At 40.9% G+C, this 18,672-nt stretch overlaps 1 protein-coding gene across 2 annotated transcripts; it reads left to right on the plus strand.

The window, feature by feature from the left end:
- The first annotated feature begins 750 nt into the window (after positions 1–750).
- LOC125440306 (alcohol dehydrogenase 1-like) lies at positions 751–18,052 on the plus strand. Of its 2 annotated transcripts, none has more exons than XM_048510061.1 (9): positions 751–1,011; positions 6,304–6,405; positions 8,849–8,987; positions 10,023–10,110; positions 10,682–10,901; positions 13,120–13,380; positions 14,957–15,092; positions 15,956–16,094; positions 17,616–18,052. In XM_048510061.1, the coding sequence occupies exons 1-9, from the start codon at positions 940–942 to the stop codon at positions 17,638–17,640; spliced, it is 1,182 nt and encodes a 393-aa protein (XP_048366018.1). In that variant the 5' UTR covers positions 751–939; the 3' UTR covers positions 17,641–18,052. The 2 variants fall into 2 exon arrangements, with proteins under 2 accessions (XP_048366018.1, XP_048366019.1); XM_048510062.1 differs by having other exon boundaries at positions 754–896.
- The last annotated feature ends 620 nt before the right edge of the window (positions 18,053–18,672 follow it).

Below are 18,672 nucleotides of genomic sequence, written 5' to 3' on the forward strand. Positions count from 1 at the left end.
CATCTGTGAAACCTAGAATGTTTTAGAATGTTTGCAATGTACAATTTATTTGTTCCTTACTGCCATTATGTGTTGTTGAGTTATAGAGGGCACACAGCTATACCAGGGCACTTATCACCTGACCACTGGGATTCCAAAATGCCACCTGGCACCCTGGAAACATTGGGGGCAGACAAGGGATGGACACAACCAGAGAGGTTCAGAGCATTGGCTGACATGCTGATATCACATCCAACTTCATTTTTGTTCCCATAATTCTGCTGTCAGCACAGAGACAAAAGTAGGTGCTGGCAGCAGAATGTCCACAAGAAGCAGGCAAATAGCACGCTTGATGATCATTCACACTTATCTTTTAATGAAAGCCTCTGTGCGATCATTTTAAAGCTGAATAAACAATTGGAGAAACATTCAACACAGGGGGAGGGTTGCCTCACTGGAGGGAAAGGCTTTCTAAGGCATCTGTTGGCATTCACATTTAATTCTTCTTCCCTTGATTTGACGTGACAAATACTTAGATTTGATTCTCTCCAAAATTTGAACCTAATCCAAAATAGGTATGGTTTTTGAATGCCAAATACCTCCTTAATTTCCTCAGTGGTATCTGAAGCAGTGCACTACCCACAAAAACTACCTTTTCAGCCAACATAAATCCTTCAGAGTTATAAAACTACAGCAGATACTGCTGCGGTAACAATACTGAAAGGTAGTAGAGGAGTGGCTTACTTTCCAAGGGTGGAACTTTGGGAAGGGCATGCAAAGATAAGGCAAAGTGTACTGTTGCACCACAAGCTTTCAAGGAGAACCTTCAGACAGCAAGCAATAAAGGAAGACCTATTGAAAGCCTGTCAAAACAACACAGAGGAGGTAGATCTGTCACGATGAGCACTGCAGGGAAAGTAAGTAGACTAGCACTTACAACATGGCTTGTTGAACCCAGAGATGCATAAGAAAGAAAGAAAGAAAGAAAGAAAGGAAGAAAGGAAGAAAGAAAGAAAGCTGTACTTTGACCAGGTGCAAATAACTAAGTTCAGTCATGGGTCTGTGCTGGTCCAATGAGAATTTTAGCTCTCTTCTCTTTTTTAGCTCTATCTAATCGCAGTCAGTTACAACTGCTTCAGTTCATAGGTTAAAAAGGGCAAGAATCCAGTGGGCTTTATGACATCTGCTTCTGAAGGAATCAACCGAGGCTTGAATTAACTATCTACTTTGTATGGGTTTTGCTTTGCAGCCTATTGTTTTAAAATGTAAAATACTTTGGGTAACTTGGCTGAAAGGCAAGATACAAATGTGGCAAAAAAGAAGAACTGTTGTATTAGTGGTTTGTTTACAGAAAGGGTTCCCAACCTTTTTCAGCCTGTGGGCACATTTGGAATGTGTGCTGCAGCAGGCAGAGCCAGCCACAAAACATCAGGGAGTGAGGCTATGCATAACTTTGACAGTAGCTCCTCAGCATTTCAGGCTAAGTACTGTTTAACAGGATGTCTTTAAAATTAGCGTACTTCTAAAATATTTTCTTTCATACACACAAAGTGTGTGTGTGTGTGTGTGTGTGTGTATAGAGAGAGAGAGAGAGAGAGAGAGAGAGAGAGAGGCTCATTCCACACATGCAGAATAATGCACTTTCAAACTGCTTTCAATGCTCTTTGAAGCTGTGCGGAATAGCAAAATCCACTTGCAAACAGTTGTGAAAGTGGTTTGAAAACACATTATTCTGCGTGTGCAGAAGGGCCTAGAGAGAGCTAAGAAACCCTCGTTGTGCAGTATCTGTCTTCATTTTGCAGACATCTCACACATTTTCAGCAAAAGGGAAAAGAAAAAAAATTGCTTCTCTTGGCTTCTTCTCTGCTTCACATGTGCCCAAGCAGTTTCACCCTATGCTATTTCTTGTATCAATAGCAGTTGATGCTGAAGATGCTAACAGCGGGATTCTAGCAAAAGTTAGATAAGGACATAAATTACTTGATATATTGATGTTTCTGTCAACTTCCACCTGAATTATAAAACATCTAATGACTTCAGTAGCCATTCCAGTTAGGTGTATTAAGCCATGATGACCTATCATGTTTAGTAAGAGGGAAGGCCCACTGTGTTTTTAGAATATCACAGGTAAGGTACTTCATATAAAGCCACTGTCAGCATTATACCGTAAACGTTAGAAATACAAAAAGCCCTACGCAGCTCCATCTACTTCCTTAAAGTGCTTGATGGTCATCAAGAAAGATGTTGGCAGGTGCAGCGCTCATGGGTACCATGCTGGTGATATCTTGAATGTTGGATGAGGGACATTTTCTGAAGTTTCACTGAGTGGGTCTGTGAACAGTCACATTTTCACAGGACTGAGCTGCCAGTTCTGGTTTAGGGGTTCTTTAAGATTGGGGATGGTGCCTGAGAATGGCAGAGTTTGGGGAGAGGAGGTTGTTCAGTTGCAATTTAAGTCTAGGATTTTTTTCAAAAACTCTAGTATACCACAGAGTTCACCCTCGGAAGCTGCTGTTTCATCCTAGGAAACTGATTTCTGTAGTCTAGCAGTCAGTTCTAATTCTAGGAGAACTCCAGGTGCTATCTGGAGGTAAGTAATCCCTACACAGGATTTTTGTGAGGATAAAATGGGCATGGGACATTCAAGTGACTTGAGCTCCTTTAAGGAAAGGCAAGATAAAAATGTACTAAAATATGAATAAAATCCCCCCCCCCCCAAAAAAAAGAATAACAGATATAATGTCAGGGTATAACAGGCTTCTAACAATGAAAAGCAGTAATTAGCAAGTCTTTATTGGCATAGACAACAGTACAACAATAATAAAAAATGAATTAAAAAGCATATACAATACAGGAAATAAATGTTAGGTCGAAGGAAATCTACTGGCGTTTAGTAATTTCCAGGAAAAAGTCTGCCACTATCATACAGAGAGAAGGATCAGGATTGTCCAACAAGTAGTGTAATCTAATTAAATTGGGGAGATCGGGTAAATGTAAAGGAGTAAGATTCACATACTTGGATCTGATTTCCTTGAATCTGAGACAGTGTAGTAATTGGTGGGCCAGAGATTCAACTGAGCCATCGTTACATGGGCACAATCGTTTAGCCTTTTCTTGCTTATTAAATCTGCCATGTAACAAGGCAGAAGGCATAACATTAAACCTGGCGAGCATTATGGCTCTCCTTTGAGCAGGGTTTATTAAGCAATACAGGTAGTGTGCCAAGTGGGAGAGAAAAATGGGAGAGAAAAATACAGGGGGGAGCATGTTTTCTTGGCTGCGGTGATTAGGGTAGAGAACTCTCCAACCAATAGTTGACCTTTTAATTTTCTATGAGCTTCTGAATAGGACAAAGGGCAATGAAAAGCAGTAAATTGTCCCTTCCCAAAGCATTTGTGGTAATATAATGGAATCTATCCATGTTAATTTCGTCACAAAATATTCTACTAGCATTATAAGGGTCTTACCACAGGGAGCTTATCATGTAATTGTGAACTTGTACTTTACTCCCCTTTGGCAAAGATTTTGGTTTTTCTGCTTTCATTATACTTTACGCAACATTTCACATCCGCAATTTTACCACTCTCGGTAGAATTCCAGTACTCATCTTCTGACAAATTCTTTGTTTGTACAAGTACCTCGTTCCCAGCAAATAAAAAGAAAAGCAAATTGCAGCTTGTTTGACAGCTCTTACAGTACAGCATTTAAGAGAACAAATATTTTTTAAGGCAGCGAGTAATATTTCTTGACACAGTAAGAAGCCTGCAAATTTGGCTGGGTTACAGTGCCAATCAAGGACATTCTCAATATCTGAGGGAAAATACTGAGGGATCTCAGGAAATAAATTGTTTATCATAAGAGGACATATGCCTGTTTAGTTGAAGTGAAGGTTGACAACCTCCAGGTGGGGCCTGGAGATCTCCTTGAATTATAACTGATCTCCCCCAGAGTGAATGGCAGCTTCAGAGGGCTGACTCTATTGCATTACCCCTTCTGAGCTCCCTCTCTACCCTCCTTGGTCTCCACGCCCAAAATCTTCATGAATTTCCTAATCAGTTGGCAACCCTCGTTGAAACATTTTACTGATAACAATCGCAAATTCGCATATTCTGAGACACAGAAATAATCAACAGGTTTCATAGGAAAGCTACTAGCAAAGAGGGGAACAAGCAGTAATACTGTGGATTTTAAGGTGACACGCCCTAAGATTAAATGATTGTCCTGTGTAGCAAACCCGTGGTGCCTACTGATATCTTTCCTGGCACCCGCCAAGTGTATTTAGAAAGTGGGTGGTGGATCAGGTGGAGCTTTTGCCCAGCATGACTTCTGACCGGCTGTGCAGATTTTTATGGAGTTGCTTCAGCAGTAGTTGCTACCACAGCACAATTTTAAAAGGCATCCTATTATCAGATTTCTGCTGGAAATGTTGAAGTATTACTATTAGAGTTATATGGCTGCACTGCCTAATATTTTGCTGTTGTCTCCACCTCCGTGGCATCTGTTTTGTGGTTGCACCCACCACTTCGTGTCAGAATTTCAATAGTGCCCACTGGCTTAAAAATGTTGGGGATTCCAACCTTGAGCCACACCGACAGCTTTACCTTCAGTCAGCGAACTTCCGAGAATGCCTCTCCCGATGCACACCTTGAAGGACATCAACGTTCCATAAATAACTTGTTGGAGATCCCTGGCCCAAAAAGTATCCAGCTGTCCTCAACGAGAGCCAAGATCTTTTCTGCCCTGGCCCCAGTGTTGGTATTTTGCAAGAGTCTGTCACAATTCAGTCACTAAAGGGATAACTGTGCTAAGTTCACTGTTTTATTACCTGCCCTATTGATTAGCTATTGGTCAGTGAATCACTATGTGTACGTGCTGACAGCACACAGATCTAAAGTTATAAAGGTAACCTGTTTTCTTAGTTTGAGCCCCACACAGAAGACACAGCCACGAAGTAGAAAGCAAATAGGTAGCTACAAGATGTAGATTACTGACTGTAAATATGTAACAGTGAAATATTAGCTGTTTTTCATTCCATGTAACCCTTCCCTTAGCTACTAAAGTATTTTTATACAAAAGCAACTCAAGGTATCTCTGGCTACCTTCTTTTTCCACCTGCGAGACTGTCTGTGCATCTCTGCTACTTAAGAATCTCTTTGCATATATTAATTCCAACACCCAGACAGTTGGAAAGCCCTATCCAATGAGACCAGGATCCTGCAGGACAGTTCTGCAGGGCCTGGAAGATGAAGCTATTCTGCTGGGCCTACAGTTGAGGACCACTGTGGTAAATTTATTACCCTTTTACCTGGCATTCTTTTACTCCGTTTTTCCTCTTCCTCATCTCTACCATCTGAGAGAAGACTTGTTATTATTTCATCCAATATACCATCTTATATCATTTGACTACTAGAGTGTTTGTAAAGGTTTTATTAATATATTATTATAAACGTTTTTATTATTGGTAAGTTAGTACTTTATCTGACTGTTAGCCACTCTGAGACTGCTTGTGGGGAGAACGGGATATAAACTGAACAAAACTAAAACAAGTGCTTTCATCTTTTATTTGTGCAATATACATAGGTAAGGCAAAGTAGCTTTGTCACTTGAAGGAGTGTCTGCTTTAAAAGCACAGATTGCAAATAAACACAGGTCAAATAAGGACAACCTAACCAGAAGGGAGCAACTAAAGGACCTTAGTTGCTACCCAGGGACATATGGGAAGAGACATGGGTCCTAGATCATGAAGAGTTTGAAGAGCATAGCCAGCACACTGAATTATTCAGAAACAAACTAGAAGCCAATGTAATTGTTTTAATCTATGCAAAATGTACTCTCATTGACTAGCCCCTGACGGTTACAGTTTCTGAGTAGCATTCAAAGGCAGCACTATTATTATAGTTAAATTCAACTATAAGGTTACAAAAAACATGTATTAGCGTAGGCAGGTTGGCTGAGTCTAAAGAAGGGGAAAGTTGGTAAGCCAAATGCAACAGACAGAAAGCTCTCTTGGCTACTTTTTGTACAGCAAGGTGGGTCCTTGAGTGTTCCCAAACTCTTACCATGCTCTATGAATGCCAGCTCCATTCCATCTCAAATAAGGGAGTCTAACCCCTCCAAAACTTGCTTGAGAGGTTTTGCATTTACTCCTCACAAAAATTCTGTGGGATGAATCAGGGTTTATTAGAAGGCTTCAAAGCTAGCTGGCAGTTCTACGGGCTGGAGTCCAAATCTAACAGAGATTGCACGCACCACAATCCCATCTTGTGTCAACAGTTGGTCTTGTTACATGCAGAAATACTATTGGGCTTTCTGTTACCTTTACAGGTCATCAAATGCAAAGCAGCTATTTGCCTAGAGGTTAATAAACCATTTAGCATTGTTGAAATAGAAGTGGCGCCACCAAAGGCACAGGAAGTTCGCATTAAGGTAAGGAAGACGAACAAAAGTTTCATCAGATCTCTGCTAACAAAACTACTCATGTGGTCCTGGCATAGGACCTCTAATGTGTATGCACTGAAGCTACCCAGCCTGGAATAACTTCCTTGTAAGTAGGACCCAAGCTTCCATTTCTTCAACTAAAACAAACAGGAATGCACAGGAACCTTCTATGCACATGTGGCAAAACAAACATTCCACAGATGAACACAAGGATATGTAACATTTGCTGGCTGGTGCAAGCATCATTGGATTGGAAACTAAAGGGCTGGCTTTATTTTTTCATCATGTATAGGGATCTGCAGAATCCCAAGGGAAAAATGCACTCCACATCTAATCACAGATTTAAATTAGAGAAACTTTAGGAGGGGGTTTCTTGAATCTGTATACTAATCTCTGTTAACCTTAACTATATGCTGTCTATACACCTTTGACGTGACAAAATACTGCTGCCTTCTGACTCCTTAGGCACCTCCTTATGAACTGACTGAACAGGGGGATTACTGGGTAATAAAAAAAAGACTGCCTCTTGGGAAACTTTTTAAAGGGATAAAGGCTAACTAAAATTCCCTCCCTTTGGAGACTGTACAGAGGACTAAACCCATGCAAGCTGTGGGAAACTTATACTTAACAATGAAAATAATAAAGGCTTCTGTGGGGGCACGGCAACTTCCATCAAATGGGGACTTATTTAGCCCTGTTTATATAACGCTAGAATGTTTCTGATTATATTCCTTTTAGTGAAACATTCTGCAAGAAGTTGTCCTCTTTTCTGCTGGAATGCCATTTTAATCATAAGTACACTAAATGGATTCTTTTCTGGGTCTGGGTATATAATTAATTGCTTTATTTATCTTCTTTCATGTATCATATGCCCTAACTGGCCCTCTTTGTCTCCCACCCCAGTTCCAACTCCAAGTATAGAATCAAACAAAATGAACAGGAAAAATAAATCATTTACTGGTATAGGGATGCTCGCTATTCCTGGTAATCATTATTTTCGCCTTTTAAGAATGACTTGTTAAAAATTAGCTAGAGTTGGCATATTTTTCAGCAATTAGTTCCCTTCTCTGTGTCTCTGGAAGCTGAACCTCTGAATATATGGGTTGATGAATATTGGCTTTAGTGCGCATGCATATCAGTACATACAGTACATGGACTTGATTATACCATGTAATGCACAGTCTGCTATCCCACACACAGGTGAGGTTTGAATTGGCTTGGAGCAGACTATACTTTGTTCCACAGAAAGATGATAGTATGGCTGTATATTCCTCCATCATGGAACAAAACATGCCAGTCCTTTTTTGTTGTAGAATGCCCTACCTGGGTCCTAATGGTTACCCCACCCTGCTCTCCCCCCAATCCATTTGAAAGTCAAAATACATTTTGGCATAAATACTCTTGTATCAAAATATTATGTTCAAAAATGCACAAAATAATGGTTTTGACAAACACAGCATATAGAAAGAAATTGTAGTTCTCATATCCGTTTGGGACTATATTCTAATTTGGAAGCATACTATTTGCTCAATTGCTGCACCTCAAATGACCAAACTATAGGCTGACCAGCCATCCCGCTTTTGGCGGGACTGTCACGCCTTTGGACAATTTGTCCTGCATCCCCCGGGTTCTACAAATTGTCCCGATTTTTGGGAGGCTGCTGCACTGCCTTGGGGGCGCAAGGCAGTGCGGCAGCCTCCCATGTGCCCGGCCACAGGAGCGCATGGCCTTCTGGGGCTTGCCGTTTGCCACTCTGTCACAGGGCGACAAATGGCAAGCTCCAGAAGCGCGCGCGCGGCCGCTTCCCCGTCCCGCATCACAAAGGTGACCATCTGGTCACCTTACCAAACTATCATCTTTATATGGAACAGAGTATAGTGGACAATTGCATTTTTAAAACACATATCTTTAAGGAATAAATGCCCTCTTGGTTCTAAAGCAGGACAAAGCAGTTCTATTGGTTCTAGAGCAGGACAACAGAAGTAGACAGAAACTTCAGCAAATGCAATAAATTGAGGGAGTGGGTAAAGCGTGGGCAATAATCATTGACATGAAAAATAGAGGTGTTATAAGCACATTCCTATTCTCATCTGTGAAATATTAGAAGATATGATATATGCGTTTAATGGTATGCATCCATTATATAGGATAAGTCTTGTCGCTCTGCCTCGACCTCCTGGCAAATGTTAATACAGTACAGGAACTTTCTTCACCCCAAACTGCTTTTTAAAGCTGTTTTGTCTTGACCACTTCTGGTCATGGAATCACACGAGAGGGGCAGGAAGTATAAACAGTGGAAAGGTTGTGCTTTTCCTCCTGGCTGCCCCAAACCAACACAAGTCTGCAGTAACAGTTTAACCTTACTTGCATAGACATCTGTACTCCAACAAATAGCTAAGCCTCACGTGGCTGATTTCCTTTATCTTCCTAGATTTTGGCTACAGGAATCTGTCGCTCAGATGATCATGCTGTCAATGGCTCACTCTATGCACCTTTCCCCATTATTCTTGGTCATGAAGCAGCTGGGGTTGTGGAGAGTGTTGGGGAAGGAGTTACCAGCGTGAAACCAGGTACTGTAGAGCCTATGAGGGCCAGGCAGAAATGATTTAAACACCACCACCACCGGTTTTGCTATTGAAAACTATCTTCCACCCCCACCCCGCAATTTAAATCTTCTTTAAAAATAGTGTGTGTGGGGAGGGGGGCTGCTTTTTAATAGAGAAATCTCACTGGACAGATCGATCTAATCTCTTCTGTGTTTATTTTATTATGGATTTTTAAAATAAAATAATAAACAAATAGTTTAATCCCTGAACATGCAACAATGATGAGGAAAAGGCTGCTAACTCAGCAAGAAAAGCAGGTTATTTTTTTTTAAAAAAAAAAACACCCTAGGGACCATTGCCAGAATTTTGTATATAAAAGTTTGGATTTGAGGTTAGTTGCTAGAAATGTTTCAAATAAAACAATTCCCGCCCTCCTCAGGCTCCACCCTCAACATCTCCCAGTATTTCCCAACCCGGAGCTGGCAACTTTAATGCTCAGGGGAGAAGGTTTAAATCTTTCTGCCATTTTCCAGACCTGCTGCTTAACCGATTGTGGAAATGTGCACGTGGCCTATTGATACACACAGGCTTCTCCTGGAGGGCAGAAGCGAATCCTTCAAAGTACTTCAGGTTGGAAAAACAGTTTGAGGAAGAACATCCATTCCCGTTATATCCGTTCCTGTTTTACCTGCAGACCGTATCCTGATCTGAATTGGACTCCCATCGTGCCTGAGGATTAAGTTTCAACCCAGAACTCTCAGTACACATCTGGATCAACATAAGCCTGGGATTAACCTGTACAATACATAATAACATAAACACTCCAATGTTTGTTGGACTCTGAGACTGAACGTAGGTGGAGTAGCAGGATCAGCATGCTTGTCATTGCTTGTCCTCTGTACACATTCAGTCTGCCATGGATAGAATCAGTCAACCAATCTCCTAGATGCTCTCCTAAATGCAGCCATCTCTGTGTTTCACTTTTCTTATGCCTGCCTTCATGCTACTAGCTTACATCAAACTTCCAGAGATTGATGATATTTTTCTTGTCATTCCCAGGAGACAAAGTCATCCCACTCTTTGTCCCCCAGTGTGGCGAATGCAACACTTGCTTACATCCGAGAGGCAACCTGTGTACCCGTCATAAGTGAGTTTCTGCTGTATCAGTGATCAGAGAACTGGCATTCTAGAGCGAACGTGGTGTAGTGGTTAAGAACAATAGACTCTAATTTGGAGAACCGGGTTTGTTTCCCCACCCCTTCACATGAAGCCTGCTGGGTGACCTATGTCCAGTCACAATTCTTTCAGAACTCTCTCAGCCCCTCCCACCTGAGCCTTTGGGAGGGTGGTATACAAATATAAATAATAAAACAAATATAAATAATAATAAAAGGTATCTGTTATGGGGAGAGGAAGGGAAGGAGTTTGTAAGCCACTTTGGCTCATTCTGCACATGCAGAATAATGCACTTTCAAACTGCTTTCAGTGCTCTTTGAAGCTGTGCGGAATAGCAAAATCCACTTGCAAACAGTTGTGAAAGTGGTTTGAAAACGCATTATTTTGCGTGTGCGGAAGGGGCCTTTGAGATTCTTTACAGTTGAGGAAAGAGGGCTATAAATCCAAACTCCTCTTCTTCCGGTTAGCATCCATTCCTTTTATTTTCCTTGATCAGAAGAGCAAAAACCTGATTTCCTCCTTCCCTCTTTTGTACCTTTAAGCTTCGCAGATGGTCGTGGATTGATGCCAGATGGCACCAGTAGATTCACATACAAGGGGAAGGCGGTGCACCACTTTGCCTGTACCAGCACCTTCACTGAATATACTGTGGTGCATGAGAGTGCCGTTGCCAAAATCGATGCTGCAGCTCCTCCAGAAAAAATTTGCCTGATTGGCTGTGGATTTTCTACTGGTTACGGGTCTGCCGTTAAAACTGCACAGGTAGAGATGAGGACGTAGGTGGGTGATCTGCAGCATCAGAACGCTGTGGAATGTCTGGAGTCAGGAGAGGGTGGAGGCTGTGTCCATTCCCTGCCTGTGATTTTGGTTCAACCACTTTTAGCCTGTGGCCAACATGCCATTTTTAGGTCTATAACTGCTGTACCCAGTATAGTGTAGAAGCTGAAAGTGTCAAACTACTGTCTGGGAAACCCTGGTTCAAATCTCCACTGGTGCCATGGAAGCTTTCTGGGTGACCTTGGGTCAGTCATATTATCTCAGTCTACTCTAGCCTATCTCCTAGGGCAGGGGCTGATGGGATTTGTAGTCCATTAACATCTGGAGAGCCGCAGGTTGCAGATCCCTGTCATAGGGATAAAATGGGAGGAGGGAAATGGTGTAAATTGCTTTGGGTCCTCAGTAAGGAGAAAGGCAGGGTATAAATGAATTAGATAATGAGCTATTTACTAAAAATTACTTGACATAACTATTCACGCTTTGAAATCATTACAGTTGGTTATCATTCTTATAATTAATACAATTACTGTAAATTAAATCAACAATATCAATGAGCATGGCCTAATACTGGGTCTGATAAACTTTCAGCAAATTTAACAAGTATTCTTTTTGTGTAATTATGTGCATTTCTGGCTTTGTGGGTTTTCCAGGCTATACGTCTGTGGTCTGGAAGTTATTGCTCCTAACATTTTGCCTGTATCTAGGGCTGACATCTTCAGAGGCATGTCACAGTGAGATGTGTTTCCCTCTGAGGCATAATGTGCAAACATTCTACACTGCAAATAGGCCTTACTCTTCTGTGAGGAGGACAAAACATATACCTTCACATGCCTGTGAAGATGGAGCAGAAACTACCTGCCTGAAAAACCCACAACAGCCAGTTGATTCTGGCCATGAAAGCCTTTGACAATACATAGGTGCATTTCCTCGCTTACGGGCAGGGCAAGTCCTGAGGAGCCTACTTTCACTTTCCAGTCTTGTCCAGGTCAGAATGGTTTGTAGAGCAGGGAGAGGGAGACAAGAACCTATGAGAAGCTTTGTGGAGCCTTGGTTGTTGGAGAAAGCCGGTTCTTCATGTGACAGTCTTTTCTTTTCATTTTAAAACAAATTTTTATTTAAAGTTACAACACTAAAATCCAACATAAAGAGAACATGAACATCTAGACATAAATTTACTCAACAGGCTCCCTGTTTTCAGTCCCTCCCCCCATACCCTCTAAACGGATTTCTCCTTCAGTCATTTTAGTTACTTAATGTCCCCCCCAATTATTTTCTAACAAAAATCCGTGACTGTCTTTCAATGCCTGTCTCTTCCAGGCCCAGCACCATGGAGAGATCAAAATGGAATAGACCCAAGTATTTCCATCTATCCTTGCCCAGAGATAACTTCATTTTTGGCTAACAGCTGAAGCTCAAACTTCAGTAGGGTCCATTTTCTGCTAGCATTGCCCAAACAGATGTGAGAAAGAACTATTTTCTTACTGATTTTTAAATACCTGCTTCATCCATCTTAGCTTGCCATCTCAGCTCACTTTCAACATTGGTTTGTATCATAGATGCCAACCATCACATAAGGACAGATGTTCTCCCAACATTACAACTGATCTCCAGAATTTGTAGATTAGTTAGGCTGCCGGAGGGCAGGTTTTATACATTGCATATCCAGTGAGCTTTCTCTGCTCCTCAGACTCCACACTCTCCAAAAAGCATTTCAAAATCATCCGGAATTGCCCAAGCTGCTGTAAGCAACTCTAACCTGAGTCCTACCCAAAGTGACCATATGTGTTCCCAACGGATTGCTCATAAACATTTGATTAACGTCTGATTTCACAGTGGGAACTTCTGAAGGGTATAGCAAAACACATTTCCTGCAATTTACAAGTAAACTGAGCTTTATACAAACAGCTCCATGGGATAGTTTCAGGAGGGAGGGCGTTTGCAGTAGAAGAACTACATTCAAGTCTCATAGCACCTCAGTGACTAAGCTTTTGAGAGTCCAAGCTGCCTTTATCAGATACTTGTACATGACAAAGGAAGTTTTGACTCTCAAAAATGTATATCCCAAAACTTTTGATAGTCTCTCAAGTGATATAGGACTCCAATTTAGCAGTTCCATGGGAGAGGAAAGAACAGCATTGCACTGCAGATATTGTCCATGACTGAAATTCTCAAATGACCTTTTATTATCTTCATGGCGATGTAGGTGGAGCCTGGTTCTACCTGTGCTGTTTTTGGTTTGGGCGGAGTCGGTCTTTCCGTAGTCATGGGCTGCAAGGCTGCAGGAGCTTCCCGAATCATTGGAGTAGACATCAACAAGGATAAATTTGCCAAAGCCAAAGAGCTGGGCGTCACTGATTGCGTCAACCCAAAGGATTTCGATAAGCCCATTCAGGACGTACTCATTGAAATGACCAAGGGTGGTGTTGACTATTCCTTTGAAGTGATTGGGCGCACTGAAACTATGGTACGTGCACTAAGGAATCATTGTTATTATACATGTACAGTTATCCCTTCCACATCATAGGGGTTAAGGGCATGGCACCCCCACAATCTGGAAATCCAAGTAAAAAAATTTGGCCCTACCTTTGTACCAGAGAAGAAGTCTGATTTTTTTTTCCGTTTTCTTTTATTTTAACTTTAAAAAATAAATTGTGTATATTTATGGCATTTTAAGATTAAATATGTTGGCATTATACAATACTATATACATATATTTTATTCATTTCTGCACGAGAGTCGCCCATATTTCTAAAAAAACCCTTCCTTCTGTGTAAATAGGCCTGATCCATGGATTTTAGTCTCCACAGATGGGCCCACACTTCACTATTAGAATATAAGATGTACCGTCAAGTCACAATCTACTTATGGCAATCCTAACAAAGGGAAAGTGAGGAGCATTGTCTTGTTCTGCAAAGTCTTCCTTAGTGGTTTCCCACTGCTTAGCTTCCAAGATCTGATGAAATCAGGCCATCTCTCCTAGCTTAAACCGCTGTGTGTGCTCTCAAATCTACCCAGAATGCTTCTCTGATGATACCACCTGCTCTAATAGTGTGCCTATCCTCTGTGACAAAATGATCCTTTGCAGAACTAGCTATCAAGGGGGTCTGTGCCTCCCTGACGGCATTTAGAAGACTGTTCAAGATAATCTTGTTTCAGAAGGCTTTGATGACTGCTGAAGAAGCTGTATTGCTAACTGATACAATTAAATGTATATGAATAATATTTCTGTAATGCCTTTTTATGCTGTCTTAATTTGCTCACTTTTAAAATCGTTGTTACTGCATGAACTCTCTTGAGCTTTTGAAAAGACAAGATGTAAACAAGGGTCCCAAATTTGAAACTCTACAAGTTAGATCCAGGTGCTTTAACCCTTGGGGAGCTGGGGCAGCTTGCTAACTTAATATCTGCAGCACCATCACTTCAGATGGCCAGAAAGAGAACAGCAGCTTTGAGGCCAGCAAGGAATGAGGTCATTTGTAGAGTCCATAAGGATCTCATCTGGTTTTAGATAACGACAAACCTATTGTTGTAATCTGAGCCCTCATCATTTAGTGCAGTCTGAGCTGCAGTCCGATTGTCTGAATCCCCGCTTTAATTTCTACTGAATAATTTCCTGCCTCTCTCAAAGTTGAATTCCCTAATGCTCAGGAACCTTAGTCTGTGTACATGGATTCTGTAGGCTAAATAACATCCAGATCTCCCAATAGTTCTGTCATGACATGGGTATAATCCACTACAGAACTGTAGTGATGTCCTCATCATTTTGAATCAATTCAGTCAGGGTTTTTTCTTTCTCCATAAGATAATGAGTTAGATCCCATTTTACTATTCTTCCACAGTAACACCATTCCCCGGCAAAAGGTACCTTCCCCTATTAGCAGAACAGATCCATGGAATCCATTCCAATATGTAAGATATGAGTAATACTTGTTTCCTTGTTATCAAAATGGCTTGTAAGAAAAACCATCTGAACTTAAGGGCAAAGCATTTCATGGTGCTAATGGTATGATTAAAGTGCATGAAACTGATTTTTGCCCTAGACGGCTGCCCTGGCTTCGTGCCACATGAATTATGGAACCAGTGTGATAGTGGGATTGGCACCGTCAGCATCCCAGATCACCTTTCACCCAATGCTTCTCTTCACTGGCCGGACTTGGAAAGGAGCTGTGTTTGGAAGTAAGCATTATATTGTGCCTGCATATCTAGGGGAGATGTATTACTGAAGGGTTTTCCCCCTGCTTTTTTCATGCTCCTATTTTCATGGCTTTTTTTGTTTATAATGAAAAGATGACTTAAAGGGAATGTGATTAAAAAGTTTATAAAACAATATGCAGTGTTGAGAACTTTAACAGTTCTTTAACACTAGATGTCTCTCAATGAAAATGATTGACAGAACATTCATAACAAAAAAAAATGAAAATGCTTCATGGTGCACATAAGTTGTTTGTAATTTTAATGACATGCGACATGATGAACACCACGAGCTTAGATGGCTTTAGAAGGGGATTCAGTGAATTCATGGAAGAGAGAACTTGGAATTTCCATGTCAGAGCAAAGCATGTGAGAACTAGTGTGGTACGTGAGGTGATTCCTTAGGACCAAGGAGATCTGAGGGCAAATAGTCACTAAGTTTAGACGGTGATCTTTGGCCTACCTTTCCATGTGTGCATATTGTTGGTCTGGGGAAAATATCAGAGCATTACTATACCTTAAATTCTAGAACTTTCTAAATGTTTGCTTTGTGTAACAAACACTCTTGTGGATACACAATTATCGGTTGAATGGGGGAACATGTATTTTATATGGTGTATTCAAACGTGAAACTTGTTCCTTCAAAAGTCTGGGATCTATTCCCATGCACCAATGCTGTACATACATGGAAAAATATGCACAAACCTGGTATATCTGCAGCTGGAATATCAAAAGTGGATGTGTGATCCTGTAATCCTTTACTGCAAAAGAGGTTTAACTAATTACTATTTTTTTTTTGCATTGTTATTTCAATCCTTTGTCCTAACTGTGCATTTCCTTATCCTCAGGCTGGAAGAGCAAAGAGGCTGTTCCTAAACTGGTTTCAGATTTCATGGCAAAAAAGTTCACTCTTGATCCGTTAATTACCCACACTTTACCTTTTGATAAAATAAATGAAGGGTTTGAACTGCTCAGAACAGGAAAAAGGTAAGACTCCCCCACCCCATCATGGTTATAAATTCTTCCCAAATCTGAATGCAAAACTGCATGAGCCTCTAGGTAGAAGGAAGCCAGCATGATGAGTGGTTAGTGTGTCAGCCTAGAATCTGTGAGAACTGGGTTCGAATCCCAACCCTGCATGCTAATTGACTATGAGACAATCATTTGTTCTAAGCCAAATTTACCCCACCAGGGTGTTGTTGTGAAGCTATAATGAGACAGCCAGCTTGTCCTTTTTGGAAGAAGGGAAGAAAACAAATATACTCGATAGATTGGTAAAGAACTAGACCAGAGTTGCAATGCACTCCAAATTTAACTGGTTGAATAATCATTCCTACTCATCAAGGAATAGTAAGAAATGAAGTTCAGGAGCTCTAAACAACACTAATAGAGCATTCTCAGCACCTTCATTAAATTAGATTCCCTGAATTCTCTAGTCTAAGGGAAGCTATACTAGTTACACTTCTCTTATATAGACATCAATGTAACACGTAGATGTATTTCAGCAGCCCATTTACAAGATACAGCCCGTTTTCTGACCCAGTATGTCATTGCTTTAGTTTTATCTGCAAGTTATTTTTGCCTTTGGAGGATGCATTTCCAGAGGTTAGAACTGTTTAGAATTGCTCAATCAACACTTTCATCACAGATTAGAACATGTCCCAGGGTTATCAGTCAATTTGGTAACAAGCAAAAATGTTGGCAATTTTGCAGGCTGTGTAAATACGCCAATGACCTCACTCTCGCTCCTCGCTCTAGAAATAGCTGGGGGGGCAGGAGCTTTTCTTACCATTTTGTAACCAGAGGTAGTAACTGCCTTCAACAGTAATGGGTTGCTCCTTTAAACTCTAAGAACAGCAACAAAAGTAAGATGGTCTCCTTCCAACCAAAGTTGTCAGGCAGACATCTGTTGGCTGTTTCACCACTTAGGGCAGCCCAGGCCTTTTCTGTTAAGAGTCCAGTTCTGTGAATGGGCTCCCTAAAGAAGTGCTCCCTTAGTGTCATAAAAAGGTACCTACAAAGATGTTTTGCAATATGTGTTAATTAACAAATTAATTAATGGGCTGGGTTGATCCCAGCCACAAGTTTTACCTTGTAGTGACTGTAAGTATCCTAAGAGCACAAATAGATTGAAAGATGATGCATATGAAATGAAAACAATTGTGAAGTCTTGGCCATGATCTAGCTACACATATGAAATTTGTCATGTTTTACATTGTTTTGTATATTTATAGGAAATATCTTTTTTTTCCTGGAAACCTTTGTCGTAATAATTTTTAAAAGAAAATTTAGATCTCGTTTATTTCAGTGGGAGAAGAAGGCCTTTAGCATCTACTGAAATCAATTGGATGTGCTTAATCTTTAGCCAGTCTGTTCCTAGGTTTTGCTGTTTGTCAATGCTTGAAATTTGCCATTCGATCTTAATCTTCAGAAAAGTTAGCGGCATGTGCTTTGACAAACAGAACTGAGTTCATAATTCCTAACTTTAAACTTCTTCTGCCATTTCAGCATTCGCACTGTCCTACTATTTTGAAGTCCATGCTGAGTGAGGAAAAATACACCAGAAAGACCTTTGGCAACTGAACTGCCTTGATCAATGGATTGCATTTTGTATAACAGGGAATCTGTGGAAATGACTGGACTCTGCCGCATGTTCCAATTTCACAGCAATATTGCCTCATTCACATTTAGTTGATGTATAACAGAAGACAACTGTAAATTCAAGGTGTTTCTTATGATTAAACATTTCTGTAATGATGTAAAAATGCAGAGAAGGAGCACAAAGAAAAGAATCCATTAATTCCACCATGGGGAAAAAAAATAGGAATAATCAGCATAATGTTGAAATGGTTCCAGCAAACAATTTGGTACCTTTTTACGTTATTGTTAGCAGTTTGTAATAACGGTTGCAAATTTGTAATAAAGCTTTCTCTCTTAAAATCTCACTGGCCTGACATTACGGATATGTTTCTTTTTCCATGCAGCTTTGAATATGAAAATATGAATGGGAAGTAATCGGGGGCGGAGCGAGGGGGAACTGCGCCCTGCCCCCCTGCCCCCCCTAGAACCCCATGCCCCCAGAACGCCATGCCCTCGCAGGGGCACGCACCCTGTGCGTTGTGCACCCCCCTGTCCCCTTGGCACTACGCCACTGGAAGTAATAGATACAATCCTAAAACATATGAAAAGTCACTGTGCACACATCTCTATGATGTCTTTTTCAAATGCATTAGAATCTTGAGAGAACCTTATCCTAGATCTTTTAATGCAATCCAGTGTCTTACAAATCTTACCAGACACATCCTTCCAATCATTTTTGGGGTGGGGGGTGGGGGGGATTATAATGATCTTCTAAGTCTGTTTATGGATCCTAGTTCCAGAATTTTGTTATCTCGCAAACCAGCTCTTATAAGCAGCACAGGATTATGGGAGTTCTTTATTTAAGGGTGGTATATTTTTCTGCTGCAGAACCATCTTTGCTTCTTTCATTATTGCTGCAGTTGCAATCTGGCATGTCATAGGTTTGCCAGTCTCTAGGTAGTCAGCTAAATGCAATTGTGCAAAT

This window comes from Sphaerodactylus townsendi, linkage group LG10 (genome assembly GCF_021028975.2).
Source record: "Sphaerodactylus townsendi isolate TG3544 linkage group LG10, MPM_Stown_v2.3, whole genome shotgun sequence".
Classification (NCBI taxonomy): domain Eukaryota; kingdom Metazoa; phylum Chordata; class Lepidosauria; order Squamata; family Sphaerodactylidae; genus Sphaerodactylus; species Sphaerodactylus townsendi.

Coding starts and splice junctions, on each gene's coding strand:
- LOC125440306 (XM_048510061.1), top strand. CDS start 940: ATGCATAAGAAAGAAAGAAAGAAAGAAAGAAAGGAAGAAAGGAAGAAA. Junction 1,012..6,303: donor GAAAGCTGTACTTTGACCAG/GTGCAAATAACT, acceptor TTACCTTTACAG/GTCATCAAATGCAAAGCAGC. Junction 13,381..14,956: donor TTGGGCGCACTGAAACTATG/GTACGTGCACTA, acceptor TTTTTGCCCTAG/ACGGCTGCCCTGGCTTCGTG.